Consider the following 24,537-nt stretch of genomic DNA (forward strand, 5'->3'; position numbering starts at 1 on the left):
ATGCTGTCCAGGGGCCAATATAGCCTCACAGATGTGCTCTGCCTTATAAACAAAGGAGTGAGGTGCCTTGGGAACAGGCACGTTAATGTACGAAACAGATTGCATTCTGTTCTGTCACAAGCAAATAGAGGACTGAATGATCAACTGACATCTTTATTTGCAAATGTTTCCAATTCTTTCCTTGCAGTGGGCCCCTAACACCTTCATCACAAAACTGGTTTCTCCAGTTCCTGGAGTTTGGTCCCACAGCCTCCGTGATGGCACATTTTAGGAGACGCTGACAGGCCCTTCTTGCCCGAGTACCTCTTCTCACCTACATGTGGATTTCTGCCACAGCTAGTTAGATTTAAAGGTTTTGTCCCAAAGTAAGAGAAAAGATAATGGATGTCCTCCCATCTGCAGGTGAGCCAGAGTGGTGTGTGTGTATCTGTGTACTACACAAACTGCCAGTTCTTTGGCATCTGGGTGAAATAAAGAGCCAAGCAATAGAAGAAGAACTCAGAGCAGGGCCAGGGTCAGCCTTCCAAAAGGGTGAAGAGCCTGCCCGAGTGTTAGACATAAAGTTACTGCAAGTCAGGGTGCCTTTTTGTGACATCCCAGAGTCATTCTTCTTGAGGTTTCCCACTCAAAGGAAGCTGAGAAGCCTCCCTCATTGCAAGATCCAGAAAAGGCAGAACTTGGCCAAAATGAAAAGAGGCTGAGAAAAGTTGCCCTCACTGTTTTCCTTTCTGACTTGAAGGATGAACAATATAGAGGATAAACAAGGAAGCAACAGATGTTTTAGTGCCCATTTGCAAAGCCAAGAGATTCACGTACCCTGAGAGACTAACTAAGAACTGCAGAACTTACAACTAATGCTTCCATGCCATAATCCAGGCTACACGCTCCCTCTTATTTTCCCAGCTTTGTGTTCAAGTACTTGCCTCCCCTGCCCTTCCTAAACCAATACAAAACTCCCAAACTTACAAGTTTAGTTGCCACCCCACTCCATTCAACCAAGAGCCTCCTGAGACTGAGCATCCTGGAAACATGCAGCAATGTCTGAACCACTGGAAATATTAAAATCCTTTGTACCTTTGAGAAGATCTTTCATTACAGTTCAAACGGGTGGAAAAACAAAGAACGCTATGGAATGGGTAATTATTTACAATTCAATAATTCTGCAGGACCCTTTTTTTTAATCCCCAGATGTTTTAGCCCAATCTGACTGAACTTCCAGCACACCCTGTAAGACTCTAACTCTCCAGCCTGGTGGTCCGAGAAACCTGTAGAAAAGGCAGGATTATACCACAGTGAAAAGTGCTTTGTTTTGTAGATTCCTCCCAAACAACTCTTGTCTCTTTGCCGAACTAATTGGAAAGACTTAATTCTCATGCAACCCCTCCACTGCCAAAGTCGATATCAGGTCATGCCAGCAGGAGAGGAAAAAAAAAATAAAGCTTTCACCAATCATTATGTGAGAATAAATTTGGGGAAATGCATATTCATATTAGAATTCTCTACGTCCATATAAGATGAGGCACAACCATTAATGTATATCCCTTCAGAAAATAATATCTGAGCTGATCTTTTCTTTAAAGTAGGTAAATACTCTCATTTTTAGAACAGCTAAAAGAAGAAAAGGGTTGGAGGTCGGTCTCCTACAATACTATAGCAAAAATGGTACCAAACACCAAACGAGAGCCGAGGTACTTGCTAAGTGGAAGCAGAGCACGGCTGCCTGCCTCTAGGTGGAGGGAGCACAAATTCAGCCCATCTGATTCAGGGCTGACTCACCAGTCTGTGTTTACACCTCCTGCTCCAAGAACGTATTTTAACAGCATGCAGTTTATGCTACCACCCGCCACAAAGACAGAACATTCCTGCAAGGGAGTTTTCTCTCTTTCTTTTGCAACTGATATAACTTTAAAGGTATTTTTCTGTTTTAACATCTGCATTTCATTTTTTTTTTTCCCTAAGACTGACTTTACGAGGCTCTTGTTTCTTCACAAGCAACAGCTGTCAGGTTTGACGAGAAGGGGCTCTGCATTTTACAGAACACGGCTACAGAACAATGACCTTTGGCCAATGTTTTGGCCACACACAGACAGAGAAAATGTTCCTCTACCTTACACAAGAATTTATAGGATTAAGATCCATTAGGACTCTTATAGAGTTCTACTCTTAACATGGAACATGGTTCACAATGAAATGGTCTTTTCACAGGGCTGTTCTAAAGCTGTGCTGAAAATACCACCCCACCCAAATTTTCAGCCCAGTTTCCACCTCTGTTGTATTTTCCATTCACAAATATTAAATACAGTACCCCCAACCTCAAGGAATTTTTGACACGTTAAAGTATATTTCTGTGTCATTCTTTTTGTGGTATTCACTGCTTTTTTTAAAAAAGCATACTGTTTCTGTTTGTACTGTATTTTAGGCAATACTCTTCTTTTAGAAGATCTGGTTTTAATTCACATTTGAGTGACTGCCACCGCACTATGGCCAGTCATGATGAACACATCCAATAACCTTCACAGCCTTCTGATGTGCTGTTTCCTGAGATCAGTTACATTCTATAGTATCTGTAGAAAAGTACATTAATTCTTTAAATTCGCTTGCTATCTACAAGAAGTTTAAAGCCAGTAGTACTAGAATACGAAGACAATATATATATATATATATATATATAAAATAAATCCAGTTCTTTTTAGCTTTGTCACATTTTTTATTGCTTAGGCATTCTGACATAATGACTTGATAGGAACATTATGAGTAAAAGTAAAGCCAGTTCAGAGTTGTACTCCTCAATTTACTTGTCCTTAACTTGAATGAAGTAAGTTAACATAACTACTATCAGACCCCGGTTAACATTATGTCGACATTTTGTCTGAAAAAATTCAACAAACTACCAACTTAGATCTAGTCCCCATGAAGAATTATGTACGTGCACTTTTAAACAGACAACACTAAAATGACGCTATCTCTATTTCAAATTAAACATCATATATATCTTGTTTATTACTTTTAGAAGATAAAGGTTACTCAAAGTTTAATTAAAACTAAAGCATGGTATATTACAAGATTCTTCACAAGGACACTGCTTTTTCAAGTGCTGTTGACAGAGAGGAACTCTTATGCTACTGAGGAGACCTGTGTAATCTGTAATTACCTTAAGTGTGAGGAATTGGTGCGTATAGTAACAAAGCAGAAACGCTAGCAGCATTATTTGAGTATTGGTCTACTCAAATAACACTGTCAAAGCCTTTTCTTAATTCCATAATCTTTAAAATATTTTTTATGTAGATGGCAATTCTCTTTCATGGATCTTATTCTCATTTGTTTCAAAACCTGTGTATCCATAACAGCTTAAATGAAATCCTCTGAAGTCAAATCACAGACCACCCACCCCCTTTGATCAAACCCAAAAGAAGGAATGAAGTCATTGTTTGGATCTTGGAATCAAGAACATAATCTTTCAAGGTTCTAGTTATATAGGAGAAATGAAATATATGTAGTTGTAGACTTTCAGGCTAAAATTACTTCTTGATTTGCAATTTTTAAATATAGGAATAAGCATACTTATTACTGTAATAATACTGTAATTTTTAGCAGAATGCTAGGAAAAAAGCTTACAAACACTTCAGAAATATGATAAAAACAAAAGCATAAGAGCAAATTTCGAAGCAGTGACTGACTGTGGAATCTTAAGATGGGGCAGACGCCTGTGCCTCTAAGAACTCAACGCAGGTTACCTAGAGTTTTCACATCTAACTTAGAGTTAGGTTTTACTCTGTTCCACTAGCAAAAAAAACCAAAAGAGATTTACAAAGAGACTATCTTCTCAGAAACAGAAAAAAACTCCAGGGCTCTAAAGGGTTAGCTGTGCCAATATCTTTTGCTGAAGGCAATCATCACTATGGAATTGGAACAGTTAAGATGATGTGCGTTGAATAAACCGAACACAACTCAAATATCACATCTCCAGTGATAACATTTTCAGGTGAAAAATCATCTCCATTGCCCAGTGCTCTCCATCAAGCACATTCTTTCCCCAGCCTCGCCTGGCACGGCACCACCAGGCACGATGGTGTTGGAAGGCACCGCCTCATTGCTAACATTTTCTTAAAGTCTGGAGGTTTAGTAGCTGGCATGAGCAGGACAGAACGAACCCTGAAAAATACTTACACAGATTATACCAAAGGAATGTAGGACAAGGATTAAATTATAAATCAAAGTGACTTTAAATGAAATAACACAGGAGGCTGTCATGACCATTTCATATGGTCACTCTGTACCTGACTTTCAAGACATGACAGAGGAGGAAGTGGAAGATGTGAGAAAGGAGGGTAGTCCTGGCCTGGCTGAAAGCTTTTGTGATATCCCAGGTGGGGTCTACATTCCTTCTCCTTCCATCTCTCTGAACTACCTCCCCTTGACTTGGTGCCTAGAAAATCTGGTCATCTTAATATATAGTTGGCAACATTTCAAAGTAGAAGTCCACATTGACATCTGAAAGTGATCATTTTACTGCCCACACTGGAGGAATGTTTCCCCACAGGAATAAGGAATTTTATGAGTGCTATAAAAAGTCCTGGCACTACAACGTGTTATCACTGTCATATAAATTACTGATCTGCATGTCAGCGGTGGGCCAGCAAGGATGGCAGCCAGGACCATCTCTCTGCTCCAAAAGAGCTGCAGAGGCAACCATCTCCCTTTGTAGTCTTCATCCTCAGGATCACCTCTTGTATTCCTCCTCAAGAGGGAAGGATCCAAACCAGAAGGCAGAGAGGGACAGAGCAGAAAGCTTTTCTATTTCCTATTGATCATAATACAACTGCAGTGACAGACAATGTTTTGATTACATTTGTCTTGCTGCCAATAAAATAAAAAATGTAACGTTGTTTCTCATCAATAGATACCAAAGCTGCAGTCAGTTTTGCTTTATTTCCAAAGCTTGGAAAACAGAGCATACTAGAAAAAAATCTTTTAAAAATATAAGATAGTTAGCTGATAGTTAGCTAGTTTCATATGATCACTCTGTACCTGAGTCTCATTAGGCTGTATATTTCAGTGGCACAATTTGTTTTTTTTTTTTCAAGTGCTCTGAAGTTTACTTTTATTTTTAGCCTATGTTTTCCTGACGGTGCCCGGTGTTCTGTGACAGAACGAGATATTGTGTGCAAAACACAAAATATTGACGTCTATACTGTTCCACATATTCCTAAACTGCACGTACTCGAGCCACCTCCCACGCAAGGCGCTACATCCCAGCAGCAGCAGTGCAGGGAGGTGGTACCTCGTACCATTTCCTACCCTCTGCAGGCACATACTGTACATGATTAAGCTAACACAAAAGCGATCTCCGCCAGCCCATGCTCAGCGCAAAAGGGGAGGCCAACTGAGAGCGAAGGCACAGTCTGGTTCCTACCCAGTCCTTTGGGGGAAAGACACAGCACCCAAGCCCTGACCCATCCATCAGAACTTGTGTAACTGAAGTGATATCGAATTTTGGATCCTGTAACATAGCACAAACTACAGCTACATGGTGTGTCTCTATCTCCTGTTCAGAAACACGCTGCTATGAGGCAATATCATATAAAAAATACTGTCAGACAAATGAGAAAGGCTGCAGCTCAGACTGAAACAATCTGTATGCAGGGTTGTCATCATTTCCCATTAGTTTGGAAGCTCCAGTCTTGTCAGTGATCCATCAGTGATTTCAAGACACATTTTTCTTCTCAGGGCTCTATAGCTCTGGGCTGAAATGTCATATTTGTGGTGTCATCAAAATGTATAAAATCTGTTTCAGTTACACAAGAAAGAATATGAGGAAAAATAAAGGACTTCTATAGTCTTACTAGCTTTCCCTTTAATGTTTTTCCCCCTCTATCTTTCCAAGTGCTTTCATCAAGCTTAAAAATCACATACAACAGAAAATCCCAAATGAGGAAAGGTTTTCAGCAAGTAACCTGAACACCAATCATTACAAATATAAATCTCCATATCTCATCTGCACTGTTTTTACTGAGCACAAATGGTGCCTCTAATTCTTTAATACGCCTCTGTTGCCCTCCTCACCATATTGCTCACATGTAGGAACTTCCCTGCGAGTGCTGATCTGAACTTTGCAGTGAAGTAACACACACAGGGTGGGTTTTAGCTGAGCAAATCTCCAGGTTCGCTTCATATCAGTGGAGACAAACATAGCAAATACATTTTAAACAAATAGTTTGGCATGAGATGGATCACATCCTGGAGGAACTGATATCCCTTCTTAACTGCACAGGTGGTTTATGCTCATGAGCAAGCATTTTAATGTCCATTATACAGGATGTTAAAATACAAAAGTCTTACTCAAACACACAGTGACCCAGGTCTTCAAATGCAAACAGGGTGTAAGCTTCTTCCAAATAGAGGGTAATTAGATATCCAAATACTTTGACAAATCTAGCACTAGGCAGTTTCTGAATTGCTATAGGCACCTGCTGGAATAGCAGTCAGTGAACAGTCATTGTTCTTCCTATCTCCTGACCCTTGGAAGGTCCAATGAGAGTTTTGTCCCGTTCTTCATCTGCTGCGAAGGGCAGCAAATACACTTCTAACATTTTGTTTTAATATTCTACAATTCAGAAGCTAACTAACTCTTTGCTAGCATCACGGTGCCCCTTCCAAAGTCAGTCTCAAAAAAATAAAATTCCCCAATGAGCAGAAAGAAAATATGATGAGACAGACATAGAAGCTTAAACATCCAGTAATAAAATTATGTTCTGCAAGATTTGCACACCCGCAAAGATAGGGATGAAACATGTACAGCAAGAAAGCACAAATGAAATGCTGCTCTTTTAGAAGGAGCACCGGTACAGTCACTGCATTGATTAATTGCTTTTATTTGGCTGATCACTATATTTAATCCAGAAGCCTCTAGGGGCTTTGACATGTCAATTGGTGAAGACAAAGTCAGGCAAATATGTATAAAACATCAAGAAATAGTAGACAGCTAGGAAAAAATGTCACAGCCTGCAAGAAATGCAAAATTCAGCATTTCTACTTACACCGTACCTTGAAGATATTACCTCTAGGTTAGATAAACGGAGTTACCAGAAAAGTTGCCTTTCTGTAATATGTTATACCTGTGCTTTAAAAAATACTTATGCATAGGTTAAGATCATTATTACTTGAATATCTTTCTAATACCAAGGAAGAAAATCTTGTTAGGTCTTCTCAGACAAGACAAGGAGTCTCCATGGACTCTATTCCCAGCAAGACAGAAGATAGCAGGCTGGCAGTGTAAGGTCCAAACAGCCTGAGAGAATCATGTTGTGGTCAGCCAGCACCTTTGATCTTAAGGCGCGATAAAAGGACCAGTTTGGGATGTTTCATAGACTTTCAAAGAAGCAATAAGCAAGTTACACAGTAAATCTTTCTTTTTATATCCAGGATATGGCTGAGGTTTTTGAGGGTTTTTACTGCATGGCTTTTCAGAATATATTGTACACCTTTTCTGAGCTTCTCAAAAATATGTAAAATTCAAGACATCAGTCCCCAATGTCATGGATTATTCTTTCTTTCTTTCTTCTCTAAAAAGCACAATTTAAAGTCAAGACCCAGAGTTAAAAATTTGGCTTTTTGGAGTCTGCCTTCCAGGAACAGCTTTCAGTAACCACTTAAAATGTGCTGTTCTGCTAAACAGTCTTGCCAGTACATTTATTTTCTGCTGGCTAGTTGTTAGTTGCAGGAAGCAAACTTTATTTTTTTTTCCTTAAGCGGAAGAGTAGTTATGGCTTTCTTTCTTTTAATAATATTTTCTGAGCTCTGACTTTTCTCAAGAGAAAGCCAAAGAATGAGTTAAAAATATGTAAATCCAGTTCTGGGATATAAAAATATTCAAGTTGATGGAAGTAAAAATCTAATCAATAGTCTGCAGACTATGCCAAAAGAATGGAAATACACAATAAAGAAATACACTGTATACTGAAGTTATGCTTTTGTTCCCTTGGGTACAGACTTGACCACAATAAAGCACTAAGTCTCTGCAATTCTTTTTATAAATTTTACTGGAAATATTTCTATCATTCCATCAAGTTTGATGTGCACAGGACATACTTGGGTTTGATGCCTGTGTGGCTAGCTGAGAAATACATTATTTAAAGTGACATCACACACTCCAAGGTGGTTAAATAAGTGTGAGGTTACGCATTTCTTACAATTAATAACAAGGTTTAATAACACACTTATAAGGAGCTTTTTCCCTTCATGCTGCCTTCAGGAGATCGAGAGAGACTTTTATACTGAATGATTTGCACACAGCACCCCATTGTGCCCCTCCCAATCGGTCATCCCCATGCTGCTTTTTCATTCTTGGACATTTTAATGCTAAGGTGAAATCTATAATAAAAACAAGGCAGAACCCCTCCCGCTGGATAAATCACGTCTCTCTAGTTGGGATTTAAGGGTGGGATTTACACCGCCAGCCACAGATCTGTGCTTGGTGCTGCAGGTGTGCAGGCCTGTTCTGACAATTCCAAGCAAAACGTGCACGTGCTGAGTGGCGGCTGCATTGAGAAGCATCTTCCCACAGCTGTGTACGAATGCTGCCCGCATGGGTACACACCTTCCCTGCTCCTGCCAGTTTGGCTGTGAATTCAGTAATCAATACGCCCTGAGCATCTAACTGAACCTCACTTAGTGAACGCTTTGACCCAAAAGATTAAAAGTTAACCTAACCTTATCACATGCCAAGCTCTGAAGTGAATGAGTTGACAGCACTTGGCCATTTCGCAATAGAACTCAGTCTGCAGAGGATGCTGAATTTGTGCCTATTTGTCTCACACTGGCAACTGTTCCCAAGAGCAAAGTAATGCTTCTCTGAAACAGAAATGGTGTTTGTACTATATTTTCTTCTGCTTTATTAAATTATTCCCTGGAAGATTTTCTTCCTTCACCCCATCTCTTTCCCCCTGCTAACACTTAGTCTAACTCTTGGCAGATTTTCAGTGTAAATATTTCTGCTCCTCGAAGGCATTCACATGAAGCCCAACTGCTTTGCAAAGGAGAAATGTGCAATAAGCTGTCACAGCTCCTTGGTGACAGTTTAGGAAGACTCAGCACTGCATTCACAGGGCCAAGAAAGGGAACATTCTGATCTCTAAGCGAGATCTACCATTTACCAAGCAACTTCAGTTTAAGAGTTAGTTTTAAGTTTCAAAGCTTTTATATGTCAATCTGAAATGACGGTCTGAAACACAGCGTTATCGGTAATGTTCAACAGGCTTGAGGTGGTTCTGTGTTTGCAAATTTTAGCAGGTTTTGGAAGAGTGGTGGTTGTACTACAATGATTCGGGGGTCACTCCAAGTCTAAGAATACCTTCGCTGGAGGAGTTGGCCTCGGTTAGTACAAACCGGCATCATTTTAGTAACTTCTGTGAACTTCTCCTGATTGACTCAAATCATTTGAGTCCCATTAAAGGTTTAGCCAGTTTCTATAAACATATTTTCTTTCCAGTTTGAGCAAGAACGAACAAGAACGTTTGAATAGAAAATAAACCCTCACAACATCACAACAGTGTAAGGTACTGAAATCACGACAGAAACACCGGCATCAGTCTGGGGGAGAAGTTTTGTAAGAATCACAACGCAATCACTACATAGGAAGTGAAACTGAGAAATCAGAGATTAGAACAAAAATTCAACATTGTTCTAGATTTTTAATTAGTTGGAGTGCATAATTAATAGCATTGCTTTGCAAGGCTAACTTTCTTGACAAAGAAAAATCGATTCAGTTCTGAGGACCTTTAAGTAATACTCCTAAAAGAAGAACTATCATTTGTCTCTCACATGCAAAAAAATCAAGGAAATTTATTTTTAGGTTGAAGGGGTAAAACACAGACACACAAAAAAGGAAGCTTTCTCCCAAATTTGAAACTCCACAACTTGTCGAGGGTAGAACTGTCAGCCCTAATAACAGGTTAGAGCCAGTTAGATTTCATCTGTGTAGCTGAATAATTACAAACATTGCTCAGGAAACCTGAATTCCCTGGTGTGTCTGGTGCTTTCTCCAAATTTAATTTTTTTGCTGGCTATTCAACCTGCATTTAACATCAATTATCACAGCAAACAGAAAGAAGGAATGAAAAATACAGACACAGCAGTGCTCCTGAAACTATGCCTATTGAAATGATTTTAAAAAAATCTTTAGGACAATTAAAAGTCTATTACAAAAATTGTTGCCAAAGAGCAGCATAAATTCAGACACAGTCTAACATGGAACAACCAGTTTCTTAATTGTGACAGGATATTTTTTTTCCCTTTTAACTTTATTAAGTAGAAGTCTCCTTGAGTATTCAGTTCATACACACTCCGCCTTATAGTCACAGAGAGACAGTGAAAGGAGGGTCCACCGCGAATGGGTGCATTGCAAAACTGTTAGATCTTACAGAGGTTTTTCATACCAACCTATAAAGCATGGTGTAACAATCTCTAACGCACGGAGGAAAGGTCCCCTGATGCTTTACACAGCCTTTCCTCTTCCTCTTATTTATACAGCGTGGGAGTCCAGAGGAGGCTCACAGTAGAATCTCCAAACTTTTGCTAATATTGGCAGTTATTACATCGTTACACCAAGCAAAGAGACTTGGTCATATTCTACAGGATGAATTTATCTCACAGCCCTTTGGTTAGCATGAACGAAAAATAATGAAGTTAATGACTTACATTGGACTAAAAGCTAGTGATTAAGCATTATTCACTAGAGGGTAAACTGCATCTAGGGATTATTTCCACCCTAAATCCTTATGTGATCTGTCAAAGTACATTTCATCAGCAAAACCCTTTAAGATCTTCCTACAGTGCAGCATATATAATATAAATACAAGCAGTGGTTTAATTCTAGGATGGAAGCATTTTATCTTCCTCCTACCAAAGCACTCAGGCTTAGTTAAACCCCCACATTTATCTGGCACAGCACTCCACCTCTTCCCTATTTTTCAGCAATATGTAGCTTAATTAACAGTAAGTGTACCTATAAATATATACATAGTAGGCTATAAAATTACTGAAGTAGGATAGGTCTATTATATAGGTACAGGTACAGGAAGCTAAAAAAATTTTCCAGTTGACAAGGTCAGACTACTTCAAATTAAACCTGAGATTTTATTTTAACCAATAGTGAAAATGCTTATTTATTTCTTTCTCTGAAATCAAGCAGTAGATTTTTTTACTGAAAACATCTGTGCCTCCGAGACATTACTTTCTACACTTATCTTCATAAGGATTTCCCCTGTGCTAGTTATATGCTTGAAATATCTCTGGGCTCAACCGTAGAAGAACGAATAAAAGTAAAACATCAAAATCCAATACTCTCAGGAAAATAATTCTCAAAGGAAAAAGATGATCAGAAAATGAAAAAACCTGGAAAAAGAACAAAATGTAAAAGAAGAATGCAAGGATCTATTTTTTCTAAAAAAAAGAACTAACATGAATTCAAACTTTAAATTTATCTGGCTTTCATTTATGGGAAATTAATGATATTTGTTTCTATTTAATTATATTTTAATGGGATTTATCTCTTTACGATTTTCTCTCCTTGTTTAGCACTAATACTCAACTCCAGCAAAGTACTGAGTGTGCCTCATTCAAATCACATGAGTAATCCTTGCAAAACATGTTGCTACATTCTTCTCACTCTCTCCTAAACCGTGATGCTCTCCCTGTCGTACTGAAAGTGTTATCCCCTCTGTCCTGCCTTCATCTAGGGCGCCCTTTCCCCCTCAAAGCATGTGTTAGTCATTAAACGATACCTTGAACGGCTCGAGCTGAGATTTACTGCGAGTCACTGCAGAGGGGGAGGGATGCGGAGCTCGCTTGGGGTGACTCACTGCAATGCAGTTCCTCTTGGCTGGCCCCATCCCAATGGAATCTTGTTGCTGGCCCAGCTTGTGTCAGCCTCTTGGGTTGGGAAGGCCAAGTGTAACAAGCAGCGGGGAGGGAAACAGGCAAACCCAGAAATTTAGCATCCACAGATTCCTCTAAACTATGACTCCTCTGCTATTTCGGAGCTAAAGTTAACACTGTTTGCTAAGCCAAGCTTTTTATTTCTATCCTGTGAACTAAATACAAGTTTTAGCGTGGCGATGTTACTGGAAGAGGGCCTATACTTAGCCACGCTGCTGCCTTATAATAAGCACTCTCGCGGCCACAGCGTAATAACAGGTGACTTGGGGGTTGTTTTAGAACAAAAGCTGCTGTGGAAAGATAAAGGCAGATCATATTCACGGCTGCTGAGCAGGTGCCTTATTTTTCCATTCCTGGTTAACTGCAACAACTCAGGAGCCTAATAAAAAGGGTAGACTTCCTTTCAAAATCTGTGCAATTATTTCTGTACTAATGCTGCTAATCACCAGCAATAATCTTTGCCTCTATTAGACTGTATAATCGCCAGCACTCCCTCAAACTTCCTTACTTTTCTATTGTGGTTTTGAGGACTCCACTCTGGAAGGGGATCAAATACTAGTTTTCCCACTCAAGGCCATGTCCACAGCATTTTCCTGCAGGAATTGTGGGTATTTAAACAGAAAATAAGCAATTTACATCAAGTAGACTTGTAGAGTTCTGCAATTCCTCTTCTTACTAACTATAGATTCGTTCCATTTGGAAACTGCCCACTACTACTTTATCATCAAAAAAGTTAAAGAGAACTTTTCAATCCTAATTATCACAAACTAAGATTTTTCAGTTCCACAAAATCACGGTGAATCCCTCTGCAGTGGTGATGTCTGATGTATGTAATTTGCCAGTACAGAAATTACATCAATTCCTTGTCAGATCCCACTTAACTGCAAGCCAACAGAGAGGAGCTTTGTGTTAAGTAGTCTTAGATATGACTTAGAAGTACACCCATACAAAAAATTTCCTGTGATCACCCATATCCTTTAGATCTTGTGGCCTTTTTGGACATCCCTCAAAACAGTGATTCAAGGGATTAAAAAATAACAACTTATGGCCTTTCCACAACAATGATCTAAATCAGAATATGTGCAGCATACCTTATTCTTTTCAAAACGTATTCCTTATTCTCAACAGTTAGCTTTTCATTGCTTTGCCATTTTCAGTACATTTTTGCATATATTTCCAATACAATAAAATGTAAATCAGGAAGATGAAAATAGATATTATATATTTACCTTTGTCTGGGCATTCTTGCTTTTTATATGCATTTAAATATCAGTCATTCATGCCTTATAATTATTGCTGCAATAGCTTAAAAGCTTTCACAAAGACATGGGCAGACACACCAGAAGTCTAGGAACTTGAATGAAAGCCTGTGATAATGTGTTGGATTGGCAAGCAAAGAACAAACTCACAAACTAAGAGGCAAAATAGCATAAGCAAAGAATTCAAACTACACACAATTAATAAAAGTAACCTAACTCCCTCAATGCTTAGTGCTATTGTTTTGAAGCCACCATCAGCACAAAAACCCTAGCAAGTGTTACATCAAAGTATCTCAAGGGGGACGTATGGCAAAACCATTTCTGACCTTTTTTTAGAAAAACAATAGCAACAATTTGGGAATTTTGAATTTAAACGCTGGGTTTTGTGATTTCAAATGCTACAGCTTACTTCTGCCACTTCAAAACAGATTGATCCGTCAAGAGAGATTTTACAGGATCCATACTTACTGTGGGGATTAGGGACTGGTGCTATGTTATTCTTACTTTTCTGTTTATAATTTTAAACATCAAAGCTATTAATATCTGAATGTTGGTTACTTCACCTCTTCAATAACTTATTTGCATAACATTTAAATATATATATGTCTGTACTAACATTGTGCAAAGACAATGTTTTATAGCAGAAACCTTGACAGTTCATTAAATGCAGTCCAAACAGCTGGAACTCCTACACCACATGCAAGGATGTTTTGAGGATGTAGTCACTGGTGAGGAACTTAAACAAGAGGAACTAAATTGAATCTTAAAATTGTGTTTGTGGCTGGGACAGAACTCTGCATCACTAGACCAGATTTGATCATGTCAAATATAAGCTCCTTGATTTTCTCCTCTCCTCCTGTGAGAAACGTTCAATCAGAGGCAGAGCGCGAAGTAGCACAAGATGCCACAGTTCCGTAAAATAGGATAACTGTGGAATTCAGGTCTGGGTTTACAAGTCAGCAAGATTTCTCAAAGTTTATTGCTTGGTATTGACTGGCCTCCAACTGCTGATGCACTGTCACTTGCAAGCAGAAACTTGAAAGAGAAAAAGCAGATGCTTTTTGCTGTAGATTGACAGCACTTGGTTCCAGTCACCAGGGGTTATTTTCTTTAGGCAAGAGGTAATTTTATAGACACCAAGTGGAAACTGGTATATAAAATTACCCACGTACACAAGGAATAAAAGTCAGCAACTAAACTTAAAATTGAAAACAAACTTAACTTCTACACTTCCAAAAACATTCCACCACTTTGTGATGCCCTCAGTCCTGTTCCAATATCAAACACAAAGGCAAAGGACTCATTTACAAAGAAATATTGAGGACTTGTTTCATGACAAAAGAGTGATAACAATAGAAAGCATTGTGGCTCTGAAGGCTTAAGTCTGTTCTGACGTGGAAATGAAGCCTTCTATTATTTATAGCTTATTACAATGCAATCCCGATTCTCACAACAGGCAAACATCCATGTCTTTAATGAAAATCTATATTTTTTGTTACTGTGCCTTTCTAGGCTTTTTAGAATGGATTCCTATGAGAAAGTAAGTCCTGTGTTGCTTCTCGTAATAACATTAAAAATGCACAACTATCGCTCTATTTTTAAGAGTTGCCATATATCATCATAATGACTATTGGTATTTTAAGGTTGCCCAGAAACAAGAAAATTAGCTGCAACTATGTTCATTTCTCATTTGAACTCAATGGATTTTCTCTGTTCTTCATAGCAAGGATTTAACCCGGGTAACAAAGTACTGAACTTTGTATTGATGTTTGAATTACAAGCTTTATTATTATTATTTTTTCATTTTGCTTAATTGTGGCACACTCTGCAGGAGTCACAGCCTTAATTCTATTTTACTCAAGTTTTTCTGGTGAAGTCCATCCAGTGAAAAATTATACCTCTGTTCTGCAGATGTGTGCAAAAGCAATTGTTTTTTCTTCAATCGATATATAAATTAGTCAACACTTAACTTGCCATAAAAATAAATTGGCTCCACATTGATTTGTCTCTCTCATGGTAGCACTAATATTTGTGTACAAAGGGGAATTGCTTTTTCTCTCATTTCATTTTCCTATCGGTAATGACGTTAAACAAACCTCAGGATATAGCACACTGCCGGCCAGGCGAAAGACAGAGAGAAGGGTTATGTTCAGGTACGTTTTAGAGGCAAAAGTGCCATTGCCTCCTTAAAAGCTCAATGGAAATGTTCCCTAACCTTATCTTTATCCCCTGAACGGCAAGAGAGCCGCCAGCACTCTTTTATAATGGGAGCACAGTTAAGAGGAGAGATTTATCTTTTCCCTGCATTTTACCGTCTCCAAAGGAGTAACCCAAGAGACTTCTTCCCATATGCGTGGGCTGCACTTACAATAATGAATGCTGACGCTCTCATATGACTCCTGATTTTGGAGATTTAAGGAAATCACATAACAGAATATGAGATGAGATTAACAGCAAAAGCTGATAAAGCTTCATTGATGAAGCTCTCCAGTGAGGAGCTTAGAGGAAGCAGGCCACTATGGCGTTCTGATGGGAAGCATTCACTGCTGAAAGATCAGAAGCAGAGAAATGATAGAGAGGAGTTAGTAAAACAAATAGAACAGAAGCAGAGTTTTGAATGATTTAGTGTAATAAAATGGTAGGAAAGATCAACATTTCCCAGTGAGGCAGACAAACACATGCGCTACATTTGTTAAAATGACCTACATGGAGCAAAAGAATGAGATGGAACGATGCTAAATTTGTCCTAACTTGGTAGCATCTTAGTAAATCACATTTGTTTCCCTGAATCAAACAACTCTTTAATATGATAGTTGCATTAAATATATTTGACGGAAAACGAGCTACACTGAGAATTCTCAATTGCATCTAATCTTCACTTGAGGCCCTCTCACAGAGGGTGCAATAGTCAGGATTTTATAATTCTCCAAAAGTGCAGGTGCACATACTCCCCTTCCGCAAAACAGAAAGGGAAAATAAAGCCCTTGAGAAAACTACGGAAGCTTTAAAGTTGTTGAAACTAGTGTACAAAAAGCTTTCTTCCAGCTGTAAGGTGATTTTCTCTCTGGTGCATCAACAGAGCAGTGAGTCCAGTGTGCTCTGGTGCAACATCTAGGGTATGAATACTCTGCTTTTGTCCCATCACTTTGGTCAGTCCTTTTCCCCTCTGTACCAAATATGTCTGTATTTACACAAAACTAGTATTTCTACATCAACGGTCAGCTGTCTTGTCATGAAAGACAGAATTTATGGCTTCTTTGTCCCCAAGACAGTGTCAAAAAATGCCTCCAGTTTGGTCAAAGATCAAGGTCTATGCTACACAGCCATATGGATTTTACAAAACTTTGATGCAGTTTTACACCATTTGTCCCTTTGTTGCCTCTCATGACACTTTCCAGAACACATTGCATATGCATTTCAGCATTGATGTTCGTTGCTCCGAAATTTCTACCCTGTGCTGTAATTTCTTGGATCATCTAAGTGAAATGTTAGTTTTTCCTTTAGTTACTCTTGCAATGAAAAGCATCTTGCCAAAATTAGAAATTTCTTGAGAATACTAATTTCACAAAATGTGCTGTTATTTCATCACAAAACATTAGGATAGGTCAAGATTAAGCCTTCTTCAGCTGCACATTACCACCAGTCTTCACATCATCCCACACCCTCTGAAGCTGTTAGCTGATTTCTGCTATCTTTTTTTTGCTAGAGACAGCAGTTCATCTAAATTCCTGAAGAGTAGATCATCATCATCATAAAAATCAGTCAAAAAATGTCTGTCTTTCACCGCAGCATTCCTGAATAACAACTGGTAATTGTAACTTAGTATATCAACTTCTGCCTCTTAGAGGGCTTAGTTTAGACAAAATTTTCCTGATAAAGAGAAATGTTTCTATTAGAATAAATACTGCAACTTATTGTAAAGAAATAGTTCCAAAAAGGTATCTTTAATGTAACATGACATCTTTACAGTTAGGAAGAACAATGTCTGCCTGAAGGCACTGTATGTCCAACATCTGAATTTTTGTCCCCCTTCTTTGACTAAGATGTTGGGAATGTAATCCAAAACTTTTCCAAAGAAATTTGAGACATTTTGCAAAGTTGAACACCTTAAGACAAGCCCACATCCAAATTCTTTATGTCCATTCAATACTAAAGCTAAAACTAAATGCCTCGGGGCAGTTCCACTAAGGAACTGATCTGGTCTTTGGGTTTGCTATTAAAATGGACACTGTGGGTGGAAAGAGCAGATAATCATTCCTCCAAATGGCAGGAAGAATAAAACATTTAATCGCTTTATGTTCTTATGCAAATAAGTTAACTTCAAATCCCTGATGAATTTTTCTTGCAAATCCATCTTTCTAAAGCTGTTAATGTTTTCATAAGATAAAATACAAAGAAAGAGTAGCAGAAAAACTAGTTTCAGAGACTGTGCAACAAAACAAACTGTTGTTACAATACTGACAATTAAAACACAACTAACAAGGTAAGAGGTACAACCTACATTTCTACCCTATCCACAGGGAGTCTTTACTTCTTAAGAAGAACTAAACAAGTAATATTTTCACCCTATGAAAAAAATTTGGATTACTTTTTCATCCTGATTCATGAGAATTTCTATCTTAAGTTAGAAAACCTTTTTCCACTAATGGAAGCTTGACCAGAAAATTTTCTGCCTGCTCTGTCGGCAGAAAGAACATCGACCAGCAATATTGGTCCCATGAGAGTCTGGCTGCGAGCCTGAACATCAAGGTCTAATGACTGTAATTACAGATGTCCTCCTCTTATACCCTCTCTGATGGAGGCGAGAGTATAGTCTAGTCCCCCAAGTCCTTGTACCTATGGAATTTAGAGTATAGGTATTAGCTATGAGGTGACTTCTCAGCTCTCGTGTTCCATAGCACCAGTCTAGTCTCCAGCTTGTCCCCAGGCCAAGCACCCATCTTTTCTGCACTCTCACCGCTCCATGTTGCTCTCTAGAAAAAGAAGCATTAACACACCACTTACAAATACTGTCTGCTTTCTTACCTAATTGATTAGATATTAGGATCAGTTTACATTACTTGTTTTACAAAGGAGAAATTTGATCATCTCACAAGCTCCTAAAACCCACACAAAAAAATGGAGACAATTTCAGAAACACCTGGAGAATCCTTGCCTAAGGAAAGATCTGACTAACAGTGAGATAGGCCATGGAATGATAAATGCTCTGTATAGTTTTGATGCAAGAGGTCATATTCAGGTCACAGACATTCGCTTTGTAACTATTTCCTAAAATAGAAATGTTTTATTTTACTACCTTTTGTTTTCTGTTGCTCAATGACTGGCATTTTTCCTATGCATACTAGAAGAAAGAGAATTAAAGTGTTATTAAGCTGCGCCAAGCACCACTACGAGCAGTACAAGAAACTGTATTCTTCTTTCACTCCTCTCATTTTTCTACTTGTGCAGCCCTATAGACTCCACTGGAGTAGCTATAACTAAATCAGTCATAGAATCACAGAATGGTTTGGGTTGGAAGGGATCTTAAAGCCCATGCAGTCCTACCCCCTGCCATGGGCAGGGACACCTCCCACTGGCTCAGGCTGCCCAAGGCCCATCCAACCTGGCCTGGAACCCCTCCAGGGATGGGGCAGCCACAGCTTCCCTGGGCAACCTGGGCCAGGGCCTCACCACCCTCACAGTGACAAAAGTCAACTAAATCAACAGAAAAAATTCAGACTTAAAGTTAAATTTTAATAGAGTTGAACTATTTGCTTAAATTTGTTATTTTTTACTTTGTTTTCTCCTATTACACTGCTAAACTGAGAACATTAGGTGTAACCAACAGGCAACTTTAAGAACAAGAATGGTATCCACTGCAAATGTTTCTCCCATTACTATGAGCAAGCAAGCAGTACTTTAATGGATGAACCAGATTTCTAAGCCAGATTTTATGCCCTTGGTTTAATCATCATATTCGGTCACAAACTTACATAAAGAGTTTGACTGTTACTCTTTATTTTAAATTACTTACTTCAACACAGCAATCTTGCAGCCAGAATTTCTTTAATATTTTAAATGCTACTTTTATTTCATGAGTGATCATACTCAACCAAATGACAGAGAGAAATAACATGTAGTATGACAGGAAGGACCCGTGCTGCTTCAGAGCAGCTTTCAGAGCCATACAGTCATTTCCTGATTTGCTTAGGTAAATTTACACAAGTAACTCTAAGTGAATTTCCTTAAGTAATTTCCCTAAGTAAATTCCCAAGTTGTCTAAATTTATATCATTTAAAATTATTCCATGGAATTCATTGGAGTTTTTTTTAAATCTGTGTAAAAGAGAACGGATTTGGCCCCATGTTGCCTCACTTATGCATAACTGGAAGGTATGATCTATCCAACCCTTCCTTAATGTTAAATATACCCACTAATTAAAATCCAGAAGAGAACTGATATTCCTAAAGCCACAGGTGTCAGAAGCAAGCAGTCTTCTTATCAAATTCTTTATATATATCACTTCAGCAGAGCTGCACACACGCTACTCAATTCCTTACAGACAAATATTCAATGTATTTCTGGCTACTTCATATATTTGTTTTTAAAGATTACCCACAGAACTTGGAATTCAAGTATAAGATAACCAGAGGCATTTGGGTTGGTTCTGTTACTTACCGATTAATGGCTTTTTTAACAAATTCACATCAACAGTACAAAAAAATAAACCAAAAAACACCAAGTCACAGCAGACCACTAGATATATTCCCATTGCCCAGATATCAAACTAGTGCTTTATTAACCCTCTTTACAAACTTTTACACCTATTTCTCCTATTCTGACTCTAGATTACATTCTTCCACTGAGAAAACAATATAAATGAAATATGGCAAACAATATGATGTTAAAACAGATCTTCTGTTTCAACACATTTGATGATTTCAGAGTGTTTTAGTACTGGAAAGTTTTTAGCATTTGGATTTTTTTACATCTGCTTTGGAGTTTTAAACAGAATTTTGGAAAACAAGCTAGGAGATATACAAAGGGCTTCACCACCAGATAATACTGAAATTAGGTTCTAGAACAAAACCAGAAAATCTCTCACAGAGTAGCATTTAGTTTTGCTTTGAAAACCACTGGAGGAATGGATACTTCGTCCAGCATGGGAGCAGCCACAAGAAGTTCACAAGAAGTAAAAAACCCACAATGAGATTATGAATTTTCTGTCTGTACTTCAGTAAAACTTCATTGCACCTCTTAAACTTCTCTTAAACTTCTCATCAAAGTAACAGCACAGTAGCAGTTAATAAGATGTAAAAGCCAGCCTCAGATTATTACTGCGGGGAGCAAGTGAGTGGGTGAAAAGTTCCCTGTCTTTCAGAGGGATGTGTTTTCTGTGCTCAATTCATCTCCTGTCAGAGTTGTATACCTCAGAACAAAACCTAGCAAATCTATCCCACTACAGTTTACTGAACAGAGTTTAAGATCATGTTCGCTACACATTCCAAAATATTTCCCCTCTTGTATTCAGAGAATTTCAATTATAAACGTATTGACATGTATTTATGGGCTGATTTCAGACAGCACTGAGCTACTTTCTCCATGCTTTTAACATAATAGGATGTTTCCCCATTTTCCATGAAGATTTAAAAAAATAAAAAACAGAATAGTAATTAAAGAGAAAATTCACACAGACATAAAAAAAACTCCACCAAACACCAAAACCAAGTCAGACCTCAACAGTTGTTAGTAAGACCTGAATAAGCCCCAAAATGGAAGGAACTGTAGTAGATAGTAGATAGCTGCCTGTGAATGCATTCGCAATTAGCAGGAAGATCTCTGGAAGAGAGAACAGCCACTCTCCTAATGCACAATAACGCACACGCTGCTCTGGACAGACTCAATCTCCCAATCCACCCGTATCTGTTATACACACGATGTGCCAGACAAAAACGTTCGTGTTCATGAGCACGTGTTCATGGATTCTGCTGACTGGAACAAAGGCACAGGTGATAAATGTAAAATTTCTGTCTGTGTACTAAGATCCCAGTGATTTTCACAGCGGAAGTCAACAGGCACAAAATAAAACCCCCTCACAGGTTTGTTTAACAGCCTGCTAGTAAAGCATCCAACTAAAGCATGAGGAGATATCCAAATAAATAAAGCAAAGTACATGTTATAAATGATCTACACAAAATACAGTCTTCACTTCGCAAGGGCTTGCGTCTAACCACTAGGGACATTCAGGAGAGTCCTTAGTTTGAAAAGCTACCAGCAAAACACTTTCCATTTCTATGCTTTAGGGTTTTGTCATGTATTTGTTTTCTGCAGCCCCCTCCATCTTTATGAGAAGCCCAACAGAAAGAAGATAAACTGACTTGAAAACAGCTGTTGAAAGCAAAATATGATAAAATATTCAGTAAAACTTGGGGGATTTTTTCTAGGAAACATTTAAGAGTTGAAATCATTCTTTTCTATGTCCATTCAATGCTGTAAACAGGTCATAGGTGCTGCATGTCTCATGCCAGCACCTCAGAGTTTGAACTCAACTACTCTCCATCCCACTGATAAGACAAAAAGAAATGGTTTTTTTCTCAAAGAGCAAACAAATCAGCTATTTTTGCAGTTTCTTTCTGGAATATGCTCATTTGGTGAGATACAAATGTCTTACTTTCCTGAGAGTCTCGTATTTCTTGTTTCCGTTTCTCCGATTCAGAATGCTCTGCTCTCTGGAAAAGGCAGTTCACACTACAACAGGGATTTGAACCTCCTCCACTCCTATCCCAGGAGGTGCTCTGCTCTTCATACTTGTATTTGTCCCTCCAAAGGAGTTTATTCTCTGTGTTTACTCATGAGAACATTGAAAACACCTCAATTATTTCAGTGTAGATTGAGACTAAAAGCAAAAACTGTATGTGAATCTGGTTTTGAGAGCTCTAATGAGAAAGCAGTAATTCACACAATCCTATTGTAGATTGCACAAACGCGGCCGTAGAACAACACACACCAGAAGGCCTAAAGTTATACTTGTCACTTCAGCTGTTTTTTCAGTATGTCCACTAATCAGCCTTTTGCGGTAACAGAAACAGAAGTCATTGAAGTATATAAGTATGAAAAACATTACATTGTAGTCACAAATGACAACTGAATTACTACTAGAATTGCCCACAAAAATTACAAAAGAAATACCAAAAGCTCATTACAGACACGAAGGTCGTGAACAGTCCTGACAATAGTCTAAGCTAGTAGTTTCCATTTCACTTACCAATTTGTGGGTGAGCTGGATGGTAATAAGTGGAGATCCTGACAGATTATGCGACAACTTGGGCAGAGGTTCAACTTTGACAGAGATAAGGTAACTGGTTGCTGAGATCATGTAACCTTTGTAGGCAGCAGCTTCAGCAATCCTAGGAATGAAACAAATATATTAAGGTAAGTAGAACAACAACATATTTTTATTCATTCACAACACCCTCAACAACAGGAACAGAGGAACTCCTTTTTCCATTCAAGTTAATGAATTTCGGGGGTGGGGAGGGCAAGATCTGGCAACAGCTACTCAGTACAGGGAACAGTTTTATGTGTTAGGAGACTTGATACCCACAAGCATTCCTTAATTCTGCTTCTCTCTTCCAAAGGTTTACAAGCCTTGCTGAAGATATTTCAGATAATTAGAATTGCACAAAGTAAGGGATAAGACAGGGATAAGTGAGGAGAAAACTTGCAGGGTTTTCAGGTTGATTGAACAAACATATATTAGTGTGTAAGACACATATTATCGTTAATGCATATAAACATACACATAGGAAAGTATTCTGAAGTAATTTATAGCTTGACTTTGAGAAAGTTATTATATCCAATTAGGTTTGTTACAGAGCCACTCATGTCACAACACAAACAGCTGAACCTGACTGAACATCTGTCCAGGTAATCCTTTTTTCTTAGGCTGAAATAATTTTGCAGTACATAAGGACCCTTTTATTTCAGCTAAAACTTACAACTGCTGTTTTCACACGTTTATGAGAAACTAAGGTCCATTTGGCTGTATGGTGAAATTTTTTACACTATCAGTAACAAACTGTGCAGGAGTAAATGCTCTCTATTATCCACCTCATCAGTACATGAATGAGTGGTATTTACTATGAGAAATATAAGCCACGGTGAATTAACCATCCGTGTGGCTTTCCGAACAGTATGCCATTGGAAAGACCCAGTTTACAATGTACATTAAAAACCAATTTATTTACATCTGCCACCTCTTTCCAATGGTTTCTTCTTTTACTTTCAGGAAAAAGTTGACAGACATTAATATAGCTTCGTTCAGTTGCTCAGCAAAGCCAAATAAAACAGAACTCGTTTCGTTGAACCTGAATCACCACTCATTCCTTCTGACCACAAAAAAACATGAATATCAAAGATCACTTTTATTCCCAGTAATCAGGATGAGATTTGAATTTGTTAATCTCAGGGCAGAATTTGCTATTCTGATATGGAAAGTTTAGGGAAGGACTTATAATATTAAGACCACTATCTGACATTTTGAGATTTCTCTTACACAGATTATCAGGATGGACAATTTTCCCACATGCATTATCTGCCATTTTAACTCCAGAGAGACAGATGAATTTTGAAGTGTGAAAAAACTTAAGCACAAGCAAAAAACCAGTGTTTCTGTGTTTTGTCCTTCCATACTCAAGCCTTTCTTCACTGTGGCTCTGGATGTAAGAAGGCAGTAAGTATTGCACAATTACCTTCAGTGGGAGTACTACTAATTTACACAAACTATAAGCTCAAGCACAACCAGGCTCAACACCTTGTTTTGTTTTGTTTTGTTTTTCTCTGTAAAGAATCAAAACTGACTTCCCTTACAAACTGCTACTTATGTAGTCTGAAAATAGAAGTCATCTGTCTGTACACCACAAAAGCTCCAAGACTTTGATTTTAGCTTTCCACGACAAGAGGAAGAAAAATGCCCTTACAGAAGAGAATGGACAGGCTTCAAATTACAGGTGTTTCAAGTAGCCCAGTGCTAAGAGGAACATAAAAGAATCATATAAAACATAAAACAAACTACTCTGGGAAAATGATGTTATTCTAATGAAATTTAAGGAAAAAAGTTATAATAGTACAGTGAAAAAAGAAAAAAAAAAGAAAACTGAGCAGGAGAGACCTTATATTTTAAAACATATTTTGAATACCTGGGGTTTGATTCCACAGAGGAAAAAAAACGCTAAGCCAGCATTCCCTGTATAACCAGGTTTTAGATGCTGTTTTGGACAGAAATGCATCTAGAATTTCAGATGTGATTCTGTAGCTCATTACATCCTTCAAACGGTTTAAGCAGTTTGGGGTAGTTATAGAAATC

At 38.3% G+C, this 24,537-nt stretch overlaps 1 protein-coding gene across 3 annotated transcripts in view; it reads right to left on the bottom strand.

Annotated features, from left to right (window-relative positions):
- ADGRD1 (adhesion G protein-coupled receptor D1) overlaps nt 1–24,537 on the bottom strand; it is a 156,019-nt gene that overhangs the window by 100,244 nt on the left and 31,238 nt on the right. For all 3 annotated transcript variants that reach the window (XM_009555716.2, XM_054082771.1, XM_054082773.1), the window contains one exon: nt 22,438–22,579. In XM_009555716.2, coding sequence (XP_009554011.2) covers nt 22,438–22,579 — 142 coding nt within the window. The remainder of the gene's footprint in view (nt 1–22,437; nt 22,580–24,537) is intronic.

This window comes from Cuculus canorus, chromosome 17, assembly GCF_017976375.1.
Source record: "Cuculus canorus isolate bCucCan1 chromosome 17, bCucCan1.pri, whole genome shotgun sequence".
Classification (NCBI taxonomy): domain Eukaryota; kingdom Metazoa; phylum Chordata; class Aves; order Cuculiformes; family Cuculidae; genus Cuculus; species Cuculus canorus.